This window comes from Mirounga angustirostris, unplaced genomic scaffold (assembly GCF_029215605.1).
Source record: "Mirounga angustirostris isolate CCGP_5_RB_7025 unplaced genomic scaffold, mMirAng1.0.hap1 SCAF_1, whole genome shotgun sequence".
NCBI classification, from domain to species: Eukaryota; Metazoa; Chordata; class Mammalia; order Carnivora; family Phocidae; genus Mirounga; species Mirounga angustirostris.
The window spans coordinates 149,016,021-149,031,386 of record NW_026991709.1 but is presented as its reverse complement, the minus strand read 5'-3'; the positions used below and the strand labels follow the sequence as shown (position 1 = coordinate 149,031,386).

General features: G+C 50.5%; 1 protein-coding gene across 2 annotated transcripts in view; it reads left to right on the top strand.

Moving 5' to 3' along the window:
- The window catches only part of EXOG (exo/endonuclease G), a 46,324-nt gene that overhangs the window by 21,971 nt on the left and 8,987 nt on the right, over window positions 1-15,366 (top strand). The window contains exon 6 of one of the 2 annotated variants that reach the window (XR_010411128.1): window positions 1,546-2,051. Coding sequence is in view for 1 of the 2 variants with exons in the window: in XM_045904026.3 (XP_045759982.1) it covers window positions 1,546-2,007 (462 nt within the window). In the remaining variant the exon portion in view is untranslated. Of the gene's footprint in view, window positions 1-1,545; window positions 3,953-15,366 lie in introns of those variants that run through there. The other variant, XM_045904026.3, reaches the window with a different exon arrangement.

The following is a 15,366-nucleotide window of genomic DNA, read 5'->3' as shown; positions in this document are numbered from 1 at the left end:
GAAGCCCATTTAAACTTCTACCCCCCTTGTGAACTATGGCTCAGCTGCATCTGTGCCCTCAGTTCTGGTCCCTCGCTTCCCTTAGTGCTGTCTTGTGCTCTGTATTGGCATCTGACCACATTCTGCCTCCCGTGAAAGCAGTGGGGGTTGACTCCTCTAGGTGGGAAGCTTCCTGAGAACAGACACTAGGGCATTCACTGTAAAGCTTGCTCCTTTCTGTGTTTCCAGCAGTGCCAGCCATAGCCCCTCTGAGTTGCATTGTTGCATTAACCTCTGTTGGTGGTCTGTGGGCTAATTGTGGACCTCCGTAGAGTTTACCTTCAGTGTTTTTTGCCTTGAAGAGAGTATGTTCTTTTTCCCAGCTGCATAAATGACTTGTTGGAGGGCTGTAGGGTTTTGTGCTTATAGATTGTGTACTTTCATAAACTTTACTCTCAAGTGAGCCCTTCACTAACTTGAGAGATAGTAGTTACAGAAATCAGCCCTGTAGATGGGGCTTCTCTGCAGGCCCGCAGTTGGTCTTGGCAGTGGAACCTCCGTGCGTGCCAGACAGCAGATAGCCATGGCATTCTTAGGCTGTGTGCCATGTAGGTAGAAGCTGGAGAAAAGCAGGAAAGAATCCTTGCAGCTCTCATCCCTCTGCCTTATCTGGGCTCCCAGCATGGCCTCTGGCAGCAGGCAGGTTTGAGCAGGAGCAAATGCCCACTCGGACCCAGGAAGGGCCCCGGAGGGGTAGTAGTACACATGCATATTGTAGTTGGATTATATCATTTTATTGGAGACCATTAAGGAAATGAATGTTCAGTTTTCCTTTTTCAGAAAACAGATACGGCTTAAAAGCCAATTGGAAGGACATTTGAAAAGGTTCCATAATAATGTTATTTCATTATTAGAGCTGACCTACACAGTCAGGCAAGTTGTGTGCAGGCCTGACCCTGGCTTCTCTGTTGTATGGATCCTTTCCAGAGTGTTTGGTTTGCGGACACATTCGAAGTTCTATGTTTGATAATAGGCCCAAGAGTGTGCAAAACTCTAAGTAAGCAGCATTTACATTTACTTAATTTAATTTCAAAAATGAGCCACAGTCTAGGCGAAACTGGAGCTCTTAATACCAGCGTAGTGTCTGGCTGCTTTTCTGAGAGCTATTTGTTTAGCTCCCTAGTGAGTTTGATAAACTAAGGCCATATTTTTATTTCTCGAGCTGGGAGTTACCAAGCTGGCAGTTTTGACCTTTGAATGTTTAGAGCACCAGAAGTTCTGATTATGTGATGACGAGAAAATCACAGCTTTTCTTGCCTGTTAAAAACCCAGGGCATTCCTTTGCCCTTTGTCCTACAAACAGAGCAGAGGATGGGACCTCTACTCTTTGGGGTGGCATTGTTTTAAAGAATGTGATCAGAATCTACCTGTTAGATGCTCATCTTCTCTGTGAACCTTGAATTTAGATTCATTGGTGGGGTAACTTATAAATGCCTTTGCAGAAATGTGTTGAAAATCTTTTCAGGAGAAATTTGGGAACTGCTAATGTGGCTGCTTTGTTTTTAGGTGATCGGTGAGGACAACGTGGCTGTCCCCTCACACCTCTATAAGGTGATCCTGGCCCGCAGAAGCCCAGTGTCTACTGAACCGCTGGCGCTAGGGGCCTTTGTGGTGCCCAATGATGCCATTGGCTTCCAACCGCAGTTAAGTGAATTCCAAGTGAGCCTTCAGGACCTGGAGAAGTTATCAGGACTGGTGTTTTTTCCTCATTTGGATAGAACTAGTGGTATCAGGAATATCTGCTCTGTGGACACCTGTAAGCTCCTGGATTTCCAGGAGTTCACTCTGTACCTGAGCACAAGAAAGATTGAGGGGGCCCGATCAGTACTCAGACTGGAAAAGGTCATGGAAAATTTGAAGAACGCAGGGATTGAACCAGATGATTACTTCATGAACCGCTATAAGAAGAAGCTAGAAGAGCTCAAAGCTAAGGAGCAGTCAGGAATCCTGGAGAGAAAGCCATCTTAGTTTTTTTTCTCAGAAGATGTGTGAGAGCATCTGTAATGAAGCAGGTGTGTCCTCTTCAGGCTAATGTGTTTTAGTGGCTTTGCCTTAAAGAAATGATGAAATCCTAAATTTCAGACTAAATTTCTCCCCAAAAGATGAAAGATCTAAAAAATTCTGTCAGTTTTTTATTTGACATGGGAACTCATTATTAAGGAAACTGTGAGACCTACAGACTGGATGCTGATCTTGTGGTTCACAGAGGACTCTGACCACAAGATGACGCTGTTTTTGTCTCTCTCTGGATGTTCGTGTGTGAAGGCATTTTGTTTTCGTGCCCCTGAATCATGCACTGTCTTTGATGTATCTGCTCAGTTTTCTTGGAGCCCAGTGTTGTATGGGACCCGAGTTGGTCTTGCAGGTGGCTTTTAGATATCCTCTGTGTGCTGTCCTGTCCACATGTATTACTGTGTTACGTATTCGTTTCTTGCTCCTTCTCTGACAGGCCTGCTGGCCCTCCATTTCTGTCCTATAGAAGCCCTCAGCAACATTTTCTGCTCACCTAGTGTGTTCTGTATACTAAGCTCAGTGCTTTACAAGTATTATCCTACAGCGACTCTCCGAGGTAAATACCACTGTCCTCATTTTACACGTGAGGAAATGAAGCCTTAGGGAGTTTAAGTATTTTGTCCAGGGTTCACCTTTCTGAAGAAGTAACCCACAGAGATAGGAGGCATGTGGGGCCAAGAAGAAAGACAGCATGACGTAGATTGAAATAATACAGAGGCTTTTGACTTAGAAATGTATACACATGGGTATTGGTGATTCTGGGCCCCGCTTGCTAAGAGGGGTCTGGTTTCTTGTCTGCCATCGAGCCAAAGGGTCTTGAGTATCCTCTGACTTGAACCCTCCTTGTCTCTTTGGGAAGAAACAATCACAGGTGTTTGAAAGTTAGAGGGCATTGCTTTGTGGGGTTTATCAGAGCCCCTACTTGCCTCTAGGGATGTAGTTCTTTTAGTGACCGGATGGTGCCAAATTGCTATGTTCTTTGCTTTCCAGGTGAGCAATTTGTTCCAAAGGTTAAGGGACCTAAGAAGGGTCTGTGTCCACAGCTTCACCAGCTCATGATTTGCTTCCCTCTCGGGCCTGCTTGCCTACCTGGGTAGCACAGGGCAGGTGGTGCTTTGGGCCAAAGACTCAAAGACAATTCTGATTATCTCTAAGGGAAACAGCAGCTGTTTTTCTGAGCCAGATCTCTAGATTGGGGTTTACACGGAATTCTTTCAAGGGCTACCATAAGTAAAGGCAGCGAAATACCTTAAAATAGGGCCCAGGAGCTTGTCTAAACGTATCCTAGCTCTGCCGTCTTTCCAAGTGGTATTACAAGAACAGTTTTTGTGGTGTTTTGTGTGTTTGTCTCTAACAGAAATGCCAAGGCTTTAAGATAAAGATAGGTTGATAATGATTGACTTTGTTCTCCTTTATTTGGATAAAAAAGAAAGAAGTTGGGGGGTCAGAACACAGTAGCCTGATTAATACCAGTCTGTTTTATCACAGTTTGCCATTAGCTTATGCCAGTCCTCTTCTTGGGGATAAAGAGCCAAAATGTCACTGTGACCAAAAAATCTGTTACTTTCTCTCATTGGAGAGGTGATGGTGGGGCCTCCTGGTGTGGTGTTTCTCCCAGAGCCTGAGGGGGTGGCTCTGTGGGAGAAGTCCTGGGTGCTTGGCGTGCATCTCTAGAGGTGAGCCCCCATCTCCTTTCCCCCACATTTGGCTCCGTGTCCTGTTCTGGCCTGAATTTTCTTCAGCCTTGGACTTATTTCCCATGCTCTTCTCACTCCTGCCCCTCCACCTAGATGGTGGAGGATCTTGATATTTAGATAATAAATTGAAGTACCTTAGGTTTTTAGTATAAAAAGTGCTACCTGGTAATTGTGAAAAATAGAGATCCATGCTTATAATAAAAGCGGTCTCCCAGTCTTCATTTTCACATGGAGGAGTTGTGTTGGTCTACAGGAGTGATGCTTGACTTGTCTGAACACTTAAGAGTCCCGAGAACAAACTGAAATGTAAATACTCGGTACAGCTTAGAATTTTCCCCAGGATCAAATCACTTCAGCCTCCCCTGGTAGGATTGCTGATTATTTGGACTCGGATGCAGGAGATCCCTAGGCCACTCCCCAGCACGGGGCTGTCCCCTGATCGAATAAGCTCCTCTATACCCACCTGAGCCAGTTAGCCTCCAGTTGGTCCTTCCTTGGAGCCAGGCACATTATCAGGCCAGATTCTCTGCCTTCTGTCCAGTGATGCTCAGGGAGTATCTTGGCCAAGGGGAAGGCTGTAGCAATCTTCACGGGCTCTGCTGCCAGAAGCCCTATCTGTGGGTGAGGGTTAGTCTCTGATCTCTGCACCCCCAGTGACATCTTTATTTGAGATTCCAGGCTCTTGGTCTCTGGATTGAGAATATTTGACCCATGTCGTATGCGGCAGAGATAGGACAGGTGTCCCAGTCCGTTACTGCCGGCTAGCATTGCTGCCTTGCACCTTGACCTTCAAACAACTGAAAACCTCTGCCCCTCCATCAGACCTCTGAAGCACCCAGAGGAGAGACATGGTGTGGTCTTGAAGGAGCACCCCTGCAGGGCGGGGCTCAGCCTGGAGCAGCCCCACTCCCGGAATGACCCTGCCTCATCCCTGTGAACACGGCATTGTCACTCAGATCAGCAGCCCATCGCTGAAGCTGTCCCTGCCCAGTCCTTCACAGCTGCACCTGTGTGCCCTTACGTCTTCTGGGCACACTGCATTGTCCTCCTTCATTCTTCCGGAACTGGTCAAGGTCAGGGGGCTCACAGCTGGCGTGGCACTCTTGCTCCTGCCTGCCTCCACGCCCCACCTCATTCCGCCTGCCTTTCTGGATGTTGTTCATGGAGTTTATCCATCCGGGGATCCAGGGCTGCCTTTTCCAGGCCCCAGCCTCTCCTCCAGGGACCGACCCTTAGGTCATTAGAGTGGGCCAGGTACATGAACCGAACTTCAATGTGGACCCTGTGCGGTTGGGGTGTGCAGTGGGGATGTGGTGGATGGGCTTCCCTTTTAGTGTTCCTGGACATGCCATTATGGCCTAGGGGCTGGTCTGGGCCTGAGTGCAGAGTACCTCTAGGGGTCACTGTGGTCTGATGCCACACTGCAAGACTCAAGAGTTTGCTGTGACACTGTCCAATTCAGAACCTCCAGCTGTGTAAGCCGTGGAGGGTGCAGTTGGCTTCGGACCCCGGGCTCCAGGCTCTCAGGCCAGATGGAACAGCAGAGGCTGTCTTGTCCAGTGGGCCTCATGTTTGGCTCATTATTAAGCCTAGCTGGCTTAATTTTCCCCAACTTTATTTTGAAAAATGTCCTTACGGACAAGTTGAAGGGAGAATTAAGAATACCCTCTCCCCTCAATATTTTGTCCCATTTGCTTTCTCTTTTTCTTGAACCATTTAAAGGTAATTCATTGGTTTAAAAAAAAAAAGTTGTGGACATGACACTTTATTCTTTAATACTTTGGCCTGTATCACCTAAGAATAAAGACATTCCCCTATATTTCCAGAATACTGTTACCACATCTAAGAAAATTATCAAGAATTCAGCATCATCTAATGAACAATGTCTTAAGGTTTGCCTAGACTTTCCCCAAAAATCTTATACTTTTTTTGAATATCCAGGTCTCAGCCAAGGTTTGTGCCTTGTATCTTGTCATGTCTGGTCTCTGTTAATCTAGAACAGTCTGCCTGGTAGGCTTCAAAAAATACAGAGGTTCTCCAACCCCACCCTTGAAGATTTTGACTCAGTAGGTCAGATGTGAGGCTGAAATACATACTTTTTAAACAAGCAACACTGCTGATTCTGATGAGCCTCCAGGGTTTGGAGCTGGACCAAGCCCCAATTTGCTGCCACTCTCCACCAACACATATGTTCCCTAGACAGGAGTCCCCTGGAAAGGTGGGCTTCGAGCTCCTGAATATCAAGGGAGAACTTTCTTCCACCGCTTTGGGCCCCCAGGTACCCACTTTCCTTTATTATTGAGCTTCATAACATTAAGCTGAAACTTTCCCTGCAACTCACTCATCAATGACAGGCCCTAATGGCCATCCCAGGCTACAAAGAGCTGGCTGGCACCTGCTTTCACGTGATAGTCTTTAGAGATAGGAAGCTCATAAAGACATCAGGGCATCTCACTTAATGCTCAGGCATTCATGGATTTCAGACCTGCCACCATCATGATGTTATGTGGCCTTTATGGTGTGGCAGCCACGTCTGGGCAAAGCCTCAGATGCAGTGATAGCAGTGCTGAATTGAGTGCTCCCTTACTGGGGACACTCCACTATCTCACTGTACTGTTGATCCACGTGGAGCTTGGTCTGGCTGACTGCTCCAGGTCATTTTCACGTGGTCTACTGTCAGGTCTCTTCCCCATCATGCACTCACACAGTCAATATTTGGAACACAAATGTGGGGTTATGTGTATGCCCTACTGTTAAGATTTCATTTTATTATAGTTTCTACCCATCTTACATGAGTTCACATTCTTGATGATCCTGATTTGGTCATCTGTCCCCCAGCTTCGAGATTGCAAGATCAGATAAACAAGGCTTCAACGTGTCTGTTAAAAACACTGAATGAGACAGAGCCATGGAAGAGCCCTTTGGTAAAAAATTCATTTTATGTGGCAACCTGCCTCACACACTCACCCAACAAGATTCATGTGATAATGTGCTCTGATACTTTCTAAGTTCAATTCTTTTCTAGTTCTTTTTAAAAAAGGAAACAACACTGAATTGGTTGCACAATGCAAAAATAAGTCTCTGTCACCATTTGCTCGTGAGTCACTCTGGGATAGTAAGAGTGCCTACTGTACCTCTGGGTGCGCACAGCATGGCTGGGCCAGCACTTGGGACACCCTCCCGGTGTACGGAGGCGCGCTTGGGTCCCCATCCCATCTTCCTACCGACTGGGCAGCCTCCTGCAACTGACCTCATTCGTCCTTCTAAATCAGGTTCCTCATCTGGGAACAGGTTGAGGATGACTGGCAGGATCCTTTGAGGATCGAATAAGCTAACAAGTACCTGAGCAAGCCCTCAATAAATGGTAGCCAGTTACTGTGAATTCCTGTTATCGGCGACTACCAAAGACCATGTTTGTGTTGCCCCAAAACTCATACCTTGAAATCTAATTGGAGCCTTTGGTAGGGGAATAGCTCCGCCCTCACAAATGAGATTAATGCCCTTATAAAAGAGACCCCAGAGAGCTCCTTTGCCCCTCATTTGAGGATACTGCAGAATGGCCCAACCAGAAAGTGGCTCTCATCAGACACTGAATCTGCCAGCACCTTGATCTTGGACTCCCCAGCTTCCAGAACTGTGAGAAATTTCTTTTGTTTATAAGCCCCCCAGTCTGTGGTATTTATTCATTTATTTTTAAGATTTTATTTACTTAATTTGACAGAGAGAGACACAGCGAGAGAGGGAACACAAGCAGGGGGAGTGGCAGAGGGAGAAGCAGGCTTCCCGCCAAGCAGGGAGCCCGATGCGGGGATCGATCCCAGGACCCCGGGATCATGACCTGAGCCGAAGGCAGATGCTCAGCAACTGAGCCACCCAGGCGCCTGTGTTATTTTGGTATTTTGTTATAGCAGCCTGAACTGACCAAGACAGTGACTGATGAAGATCATCGTGTCCTGAGAGGGTGAAGGACAGAGCCTGATCTTAATGGGCCGGGTGGAAGCAATTCTGTCTCTCCCCGGTCCTGAGACTGTCAAATGTGCTGCTACCAACCTTCCGACTATCGCTGCTTTGCAGTTTGCCAAGTGCTTTCACATCAGAGCTTATTCAGTCCACCATTTGCATAGCTGCTCTTCATCCCATTTCACAAGTGAGGAAACAAGCTCCAGGAATGTATGACTTAGGAAGGTTTTCTGGCTCTCAATCGAACGTTTGCCCTCCACCCCCCACCCCCACTCCAGCAAGGCTGTTGGAGTTATTTTAATTTGCTTTGTAATTCAGTCGTTCATGCTCATCTTAGCTTTCTAACCCTGCTAACTTCCTAGAAGCAGACAAATAATGGAGTTGACTCCTTTCTGGGGCCTCCAGAGGGTTCTGGAAATAGTACATGCTCAAAAAATGTTTTGGAGTTTGGGGCACCGGGGTGGCTCAGTCGTTAAGCGTCTGCCTTCGGCTCAGGTCATGATCTCAGGGTCCTGGGATCGAGCCCCACGTCGGGCTCCCTGCTCAGTGGGAAGCCTGCTTCTCTCTCTCCTTCTGTCCCTCCCCCTGCTTGTGCTCTCTCTCTCTAATAAATAAATAAAAAAATCTTTAAAAAAATGTTTTGGAGTTAGCACCAAGTCAGAAAAGTTGAGATGATGCTGGTCGAGTCCCAGTGTGCACGTTGTCTCTTTGAGGGCCCCGGGAAAGGTAGGCACTGGGGCACGGCTGGTGGCTGAGTCGGTCCCCTAGCAGGGAGCAGTGAGGCCAGATGAGGACAGTGAGGACAGCTGTGGGGAAGGTAGCTCCGAGGAGATAGGAAGGCACCTGCACTGGTCTCCCGCCAAGGCCCAGCTTCTGTGCTTGGGGGCCGGCTGCTGTGAGTGGGGTAGAGCAGGGGCCGGTGTCTCGGAAAAAAGCCGCTTGCTGGGCCCTGCTTCCAGCAGCCTGGGGTTCCCAGGGCGCTTCCCCCACGGCACCCTTACTCAGGCTCTGTGGGGCCTGGTGTCTGGTCTGAGGTAGCCCGCCCTGCTGGGAAGATGGGAGCAAGGAGGTGGCAGTCAGAGTAGGAGAGGGGGTTTCTGTGCTGGGTCCCGGGGAAGCAGAGCTAAAGTTAGGTCTTCCAGCTGTGTGCAGGTGTGGAATCCGCCCTTTCCCCTCCCTCGAACCAGGATGTTGGAATCACCTCCAGGCCCTTCCTCCCTCCCTCAGCTTCGGCTCCTCCAGAGGCAGGAGTTGAACTGTCCTGCCTCTGGTCATGCCAGGGGCCTTCCCACCCAAATGATCTCTAAGGCCACGAGTGAGGGGACAGGGGCAGGCAGTGGCTTTGACTTCCCTGAGCTCCGCCAGCTCGTCTGAGGCCTCGGCACAGCTGGGGCCTCAGGCCACCTGGCAGAACAGAAGTTTTCCTCTCTAGCACCACCCACGCAGGGCCCCTGACTTCTCCCGCTGGCCTCTGGGCGCTTTATGTGCTCCGTGCCCCCTCACCTCTCTGCCCTGGCGTGCCCACCATTTCAGAGGGAGCCTTTAATCCCTCGCCATTCATTGCCATTCCGATGCAGGTGCTGGGGCCTAGGCCAATCTGATGCTCCCTCCCTACGTAAGGCTTGAAAAGCACGGCGCTCCTCAGCATGAATGTGCCTCTCACCCCCTCTTCACTATGGCCCTGGGCCCCTGCCTCATGGGTCCCCAGGCTAAGGCCCAGACCCTTCTGTGCTCTGGTCTAGGCTCAGAGCCCAGCTCTGGCTCCTGCATGTACTTGCAATATGATTTCCGGCGAGTGGCATCTCCTGAGTCCTGGTTTCCCTATTGGCGAAGTGAGGGATGGGCCGGACAATCTCCCGGGTCCCTCCCCATTTGGTGTCTCTTCACTGTCCAGGGCGGAGTACTCCTTCAAGAAAGGCAGCTTGCAGGGGCGGCTTGCCGGAGGCATGCTGAGGGAGGCTGGAGGCTGCAGTGGATAAGTGGGCTGAGGGGCCTCTGAGGAGGTGTGAATGAGGGGGGCAGAGCAGGCTGGTGTGGACAGCCCTGTCCCAGCCCTATCTCCCGTCCCCGACACCCTCTCCACACCCCAGCCCTGATAAGCAGGTGTGAGCCACGGCCGCCTTGTGACAGGCCCTTCAGCAGGGAGGGGATGGCGGGGGTCCACTCCACTCCTGAGTTCAGACGTCAGCGTCTTCCTCCCCCACCACCATTTCCCTGCCAGACTGCCACCCTCCTGACTCTCAGCCCAGCTCAGGCTTTGTGAGTCTGTGCCTGCCTGTGAGGCCTCAGCCTCCTCAGGGTGGTAGGGGACAGACCATCTTCAGTCCTTTCTGGCGAAGTGCTGAGGAGGATGGCCACCCCCAGCCAAGCCTGCTCCTGCAGTGGCTGTGGTGCTGGGGTCTGGCAACCCCCGCTTCTCGCGGGGTGCACCTCAGGGCTGGTCCTTCTCTGTCCTCTTCTCATCCCATCTCCTCCAGTCCCCGTGTCCATCAGCTTTCAGTTGTCTTCCCTCAACCCTGGCTTTGGGTTCACTGCTCCAGCTGGGCCACCGTTCTCCCCTCCAAGGCCCCAGCTAGGGTCCAGAAGGCCAAGGCCAGAAACCCCTAATTTCTGCATTTGCGGGCATCGGGGCTGGGGGAAGAGACGCAGGGCTTGGGGCTCTAGGAAAGGGGAAGAGGGGGCGCCTGGGTGGCTCAGTCAGTTAAGCGTCTGCCTTCGGCTCAGGTCATGATCCCAGGGTCCTGGGATGAGCCCCGCATGGGGCTCCCTGCTCAGCAGGGAGTCTGCTTCTCCCTCTGCCCCTCCCCCTGCTTGTGCTCTGTCTCTGTCTCTCTCTGACAAATAAATAAAAGGAGGGGAAGAGAAGGCAAATAGGACTGGGCAGGGGCCACAGGAAACCTCCTGGGAGGAGGGGCTTTGTGCAGTCCCCCAAACCCAAGGCACTAAATGCCCTTCTACTTTCTCAAAAGCGCTCTTCGGAGATCACACCTGAAGATTATCTTGATCCTCAGGCTGCAGAGATTGGGCACTAGGCAGCCCACCTGAGCGTGCGAGTGCGTGTGTGTGTGTGAGTGTGTGTGTGTGTGTGTGTGGTGTGCTGGTCCTCTATGTGCGTGCCTGTCCACGGGCAATGGAGCCCACTGACTTAGGGCACAGACTCTGGAGCCGGGTGGGCTGGCCTGGCGTCCGATCCCCACTCTGCCAACTTGCCAGGTAGGGCTAGGCTGCAAAACAGCTCTGTCTCATTTCCTCCTCTGTAAAGTGAAAATGACCATATATCTTGTCAGAGTATCTTAAGCATCGAGTTAAGACACATAAAGCATTTGAACAGTGCCCAGCACAGAGTAAGTAGCATGTAATTGTTGGCCACTGTTACGATTTATGTAAATTTTAGTGTAATTTCAAATTTACAGAAAAGTTGCAAGCAATTCCTTCATATCCTTTATGGAGATTCACCAATTATTCATCTTTTGCCCATTTATTTTATAATTCTCTCTCTGCATTGTGTGTATATAATATATTCTACATTCAATATTGTATATATACTATACATCATGTATACAAACATACACATGCACATTTTTTTTTTCTGAATCACTTGAGAGTAAGTTGAAGACACCATGCCTTTTTTTTTTTTTTTAAGATTTTATTTATTTATTTTGAGAGAGAGAGAATGAGAGACAGAGAGCATGAGAGGAGGAGGGTCAGAGGGAGAAGCAGACTCCCCGCCGAGCAGGGAGCCCGATGCAGGACTCGATCCAGGGACTCCAGGATCATGACCTGAGCCGAAGGCAGACGCTTAACAACTGAGCCACCCAGGCACCCAAAAGCAGAAAATTTAATACAGATAAAATACTGTTACTAACCCACAGTCCATATTCAAATTTTATCAGTTGTCTCAATCACATCTCCTTTATGTCTGTTTTTTTTTCCTCTTCCAGGGTCACCCACTGCATTTAGTTGTCATGTTAATCTGGGTAAATTCCTCAGCCTCTCCTTGGGTTTCTTGAACTTGACCTTTTTGAAAAGTCCAGGCCAGTTATTCTGTGGAATGATGTTGCTCAAATTCTGTTCTGCTGTCTCCTCCTTGTTAGTTTCAGGTTATGCATTTTTGGCAAGATCACCGTGAAGGGTGACACTTTGTCTTCCTCTGAGTATCACATGGGGAGGCTCCCAATGTCCAGTTTCCCAGTCATTAGAGATGCTGTCTTTGGTCACTCGGTTTAGGTGGTGTGCACCATCCTCCCCCTGGGTACAACTGCTATTTTTCTCTTTGCACTTAAAAAGTAACCGTGAGAGATACTTTTACCCAGTGGTCTTCATCCATTGGTGATTTTTGACTCCATCATTCCTTCCAAGCTCCACCAATCGGCCCATCCAAACTATCTCCCATGTCTCTTGGCGCCTTGCCAGTCTTCGAGCACTCTCTTCCCTTCTGGTACTACATGCTCCAGGCTCTTCTTGTATTTTCTGTGCTCTAGCAATGAGTCAGCCACTTCACCAAGGAGTCCTGTTTCCTTTTAATGGAGAATGGTATTTAGAAACCAAGATTTGGGTGCCACGTGTGCTCATTGACACTGGTGTATTGCCTCTGGTTAACGGTTTTTATCGTCTGTTCACTTGGATGGGATGGCGGGGGGAGCGCTGAGGAAGCTGCAGGTTAGAGATGGAAGGGAGAAAGGAACGAGGTGACCCAGAGAGGGAGTCCTCTCTCCCTGTCTAGCTCTCTGGGTCTTGCCCGCCTTCTCTTTCCTTCTTTCCCTCTTCATCATGACCTCATCTCCCCCTTCCTGGTCAGAATTCCTCTGGAGATTCCAGCTGTGGGAACCCCTGAAATCGTTTCCCCAGCTACGGGTGTGATATCAGAGGCAGACAACTATGTGACCTTTGTGTGTGAGCAGCCAAAGGCAAAGATAATTTATGAGAAAGTTTTTGCTTAGGACAGTCTGGTGACAAGGTGATTGGGGAAGACACATTTGGAAGATTTCCACCTGGAAACTTTCCTTTTTCCTGCATGAAAAGCACTGAGACCCAAGTCTGTGCTGAGGTTGGGGTGGGGCACTGCTGGAGATCTGCTCTTTAAATAAGCCTCCTCAAGGTTCTGGGGCCTGTAGGGAAGATTAACGGCCCAGTACAGCCCACTTGCTGTGTCCACAGGTGACAGGTACAGTTAGAGTTTAAAGGAAAATGCCTGGAGTCCAGTGAAGGCCACTTGACTGGCTTGCTCAGTTATGCAAATGTAGGGTGAGTGGGTAGCCGTGGTCCCCCACTTAGAGTTAGTTAACTGTTTTGAGACTAGATCCAGGTCTTCCCCTCCCTCGGATCCCTGGTATGCAAAGCTGGCCCCTGGAGGAAGCGCATCAATTTTCAGAAGCGGCCAAAGCTTCAGGAAGGGAAGTAAAATATCCAGCTGCTCCTTCTTGAGATGGCAAGGGAAGGAGGTCTATTGGGGTAGAGCGGGGCACCCACCATAAAGGCCTTGGGCCACTGCTTTCTAAAATGAAATTATCCCGAGGAAAACAGGAGTCTGGGGTGGTGGCTGAGGTTTCCAGCAAGGGCCTGCCTGTGTTTCATGGGGTAGGGCTGACTTCAGCATGCAGTGAAGCTGTTGTCAGGAGTTCTAAAGGTTCCACTGTGCTGAGATTCTGCCTGTGCTCTTGGCTGGGGCCTGGGGTTATTCTAGGACCGTCACCTAGAGAGGAGTCAAAGTATGGGCTCCCACCAGGCTGCCCTTGACTTTAAGGAATGGTACTGTCTTCTGGTAGCCTGGGCTGGACCCCGTGAGGTGTCCGAGTGTCCTCAACAGCGATGTGGCCGTAGACCCCAAATCCTATTTTGTTTTTTAAATAATTCAAGCTGAAGGCAAAGTCCCCTCAAGAAGGGATATGTCATGTGAATTCTTAATTGGTTAATAGAAAAGATTCAAAGCAGCCTGAGACCACCTTTGTGCTCTGTGCTCTGGGGCAGTTCATGCACCGGGGGGCGGTTCGTACAGGTTCATTCACAGTGACCAGAGAAGCAGGTGTTTTCCTGTCACTGGTGATGCGTGACTGCCTCAAGCAGGTACAGGGAACTTGCTGTCTTTTTGAGCTCATGCTGCTTATGGTAGACATAGGACAGGATTAGGGAAGATAGGGCCTCGAATTAATTCTTAAATACAGTAAGCCCCCAACGAATCATCCATCCTACTTGCCAAGTGTTCATTGGGGCAGATGGAGGAGGCCTGAGGGCCAGCCCAGGAGGGGACCCGAGGAAGCCCCCTTTGGCACCTTCCCCACTGTCCTAGCCAGAGGCCGGGGGAGCCTCCTCACCCTCTCTGGGTGCTCTGTCTTCCAATTTTGCGTCTGAAGTAGTTCCCATGTTTCTCACTCTCCACAGTCCCCATCCTGGTTCAAGTCACCATCATCTCTCCTGACAGAGGCCCCTTGACCTATTTTCCCCATTCATTCTTGTCCCCCACAAACCTTGTCTTCAGGGCAGGAGGCGGAGTCTTACTAACGTACAACCCATTCAGCAACCATGCCCTTGCCCAAATAGCCCAAAGGACAGATAGTAAACCTCATCCACAGCCCCGTGGGGCCCCAGGCTCACATCTCATCCTTTCCCAGAAGGGACTCCCTCTCACTCTCTGGGTCCAGCCCCGGGTGCCATCTTCCCTTCTGGAATGGGCCCCCCTCCCTCTACATCAATACCTTCACATTTGCTCTTCCCTCTGCCTGGAAGCACCCGTCTCAGGAGAACAAAAATGCCGTGTCTTCAGGAGACCCCTACTCCCCGTACCCCACCGCCTGGACATTCTTGCTCATTGCACTTAGTACTCCCCCAACCCCCAACCCCCAGTTTTGTGACTAGAAGCCGCCCTTGTTTGTGAATCTTGAGCTTGACCTCTGTCTCGCCAGCCAGACGGCGAGCTGCACGTGGGCAGGGGCCTCGTCTGCTTTTGCCCATTATTAGAACTCCAGAAACTATAAGATGCGCAGTGCGTGTTTGGCTGAAGGACGAATGGACAGATGCCACCGTTTCCCCAGCTGGTCCTCTGTGGTCGGCTGACATCATTCAGTGGGAGTGAGTGAGGGACCCCCTTGGCTCTGAGGCCTCCTGCCGCTCACTCCTGGCGTGTATCACTGGCTTTGGCCCTGCTGGCTGGGCCTTGGCCACTGCTCAGCTGGTGTTTATCCTGCAAACACGGTGGTCTCCACAGGAGAAAGAGGGGGTGGCTTGGCCATGTCCCAGGCAGAGCTGGCACGGGGCTTCATGGTGAGGCTGTCCTTGGGCCTGAGTGGTTTTCAGCTGGGACCTGGGAGCAGAGAAATGAGCTGGGGCCTGACAGGAGGCACGTGGGGAGGGAAGCTCTGAGGTGGTGACTCAGCCCGGGGGGAGGAGGGCACGAGCGGGCCAGGGCAGTCTTGGCGGGGGCTGGTGGCTGGGGGAGGCTGGGTGGGGCTGCCCACAACTGAGGTGACAATGAGCGTGTAGAGCTTGCCTAGTGGAAGGGAAGGACTGGGGTTGGTGTGGGGGGTACATGGGGGGGTGGCAGAGCTTCGGGCACCCCTGCCCCTTAGTGCCTCCTGTCCTCCCTGCTCGGGCCTCCAGAAGCCCTGGGCCTGCAGGCCCTAAGCCCTCACAGCTTCCCCAGTCCTCGCCCTGGCAAGCAAAC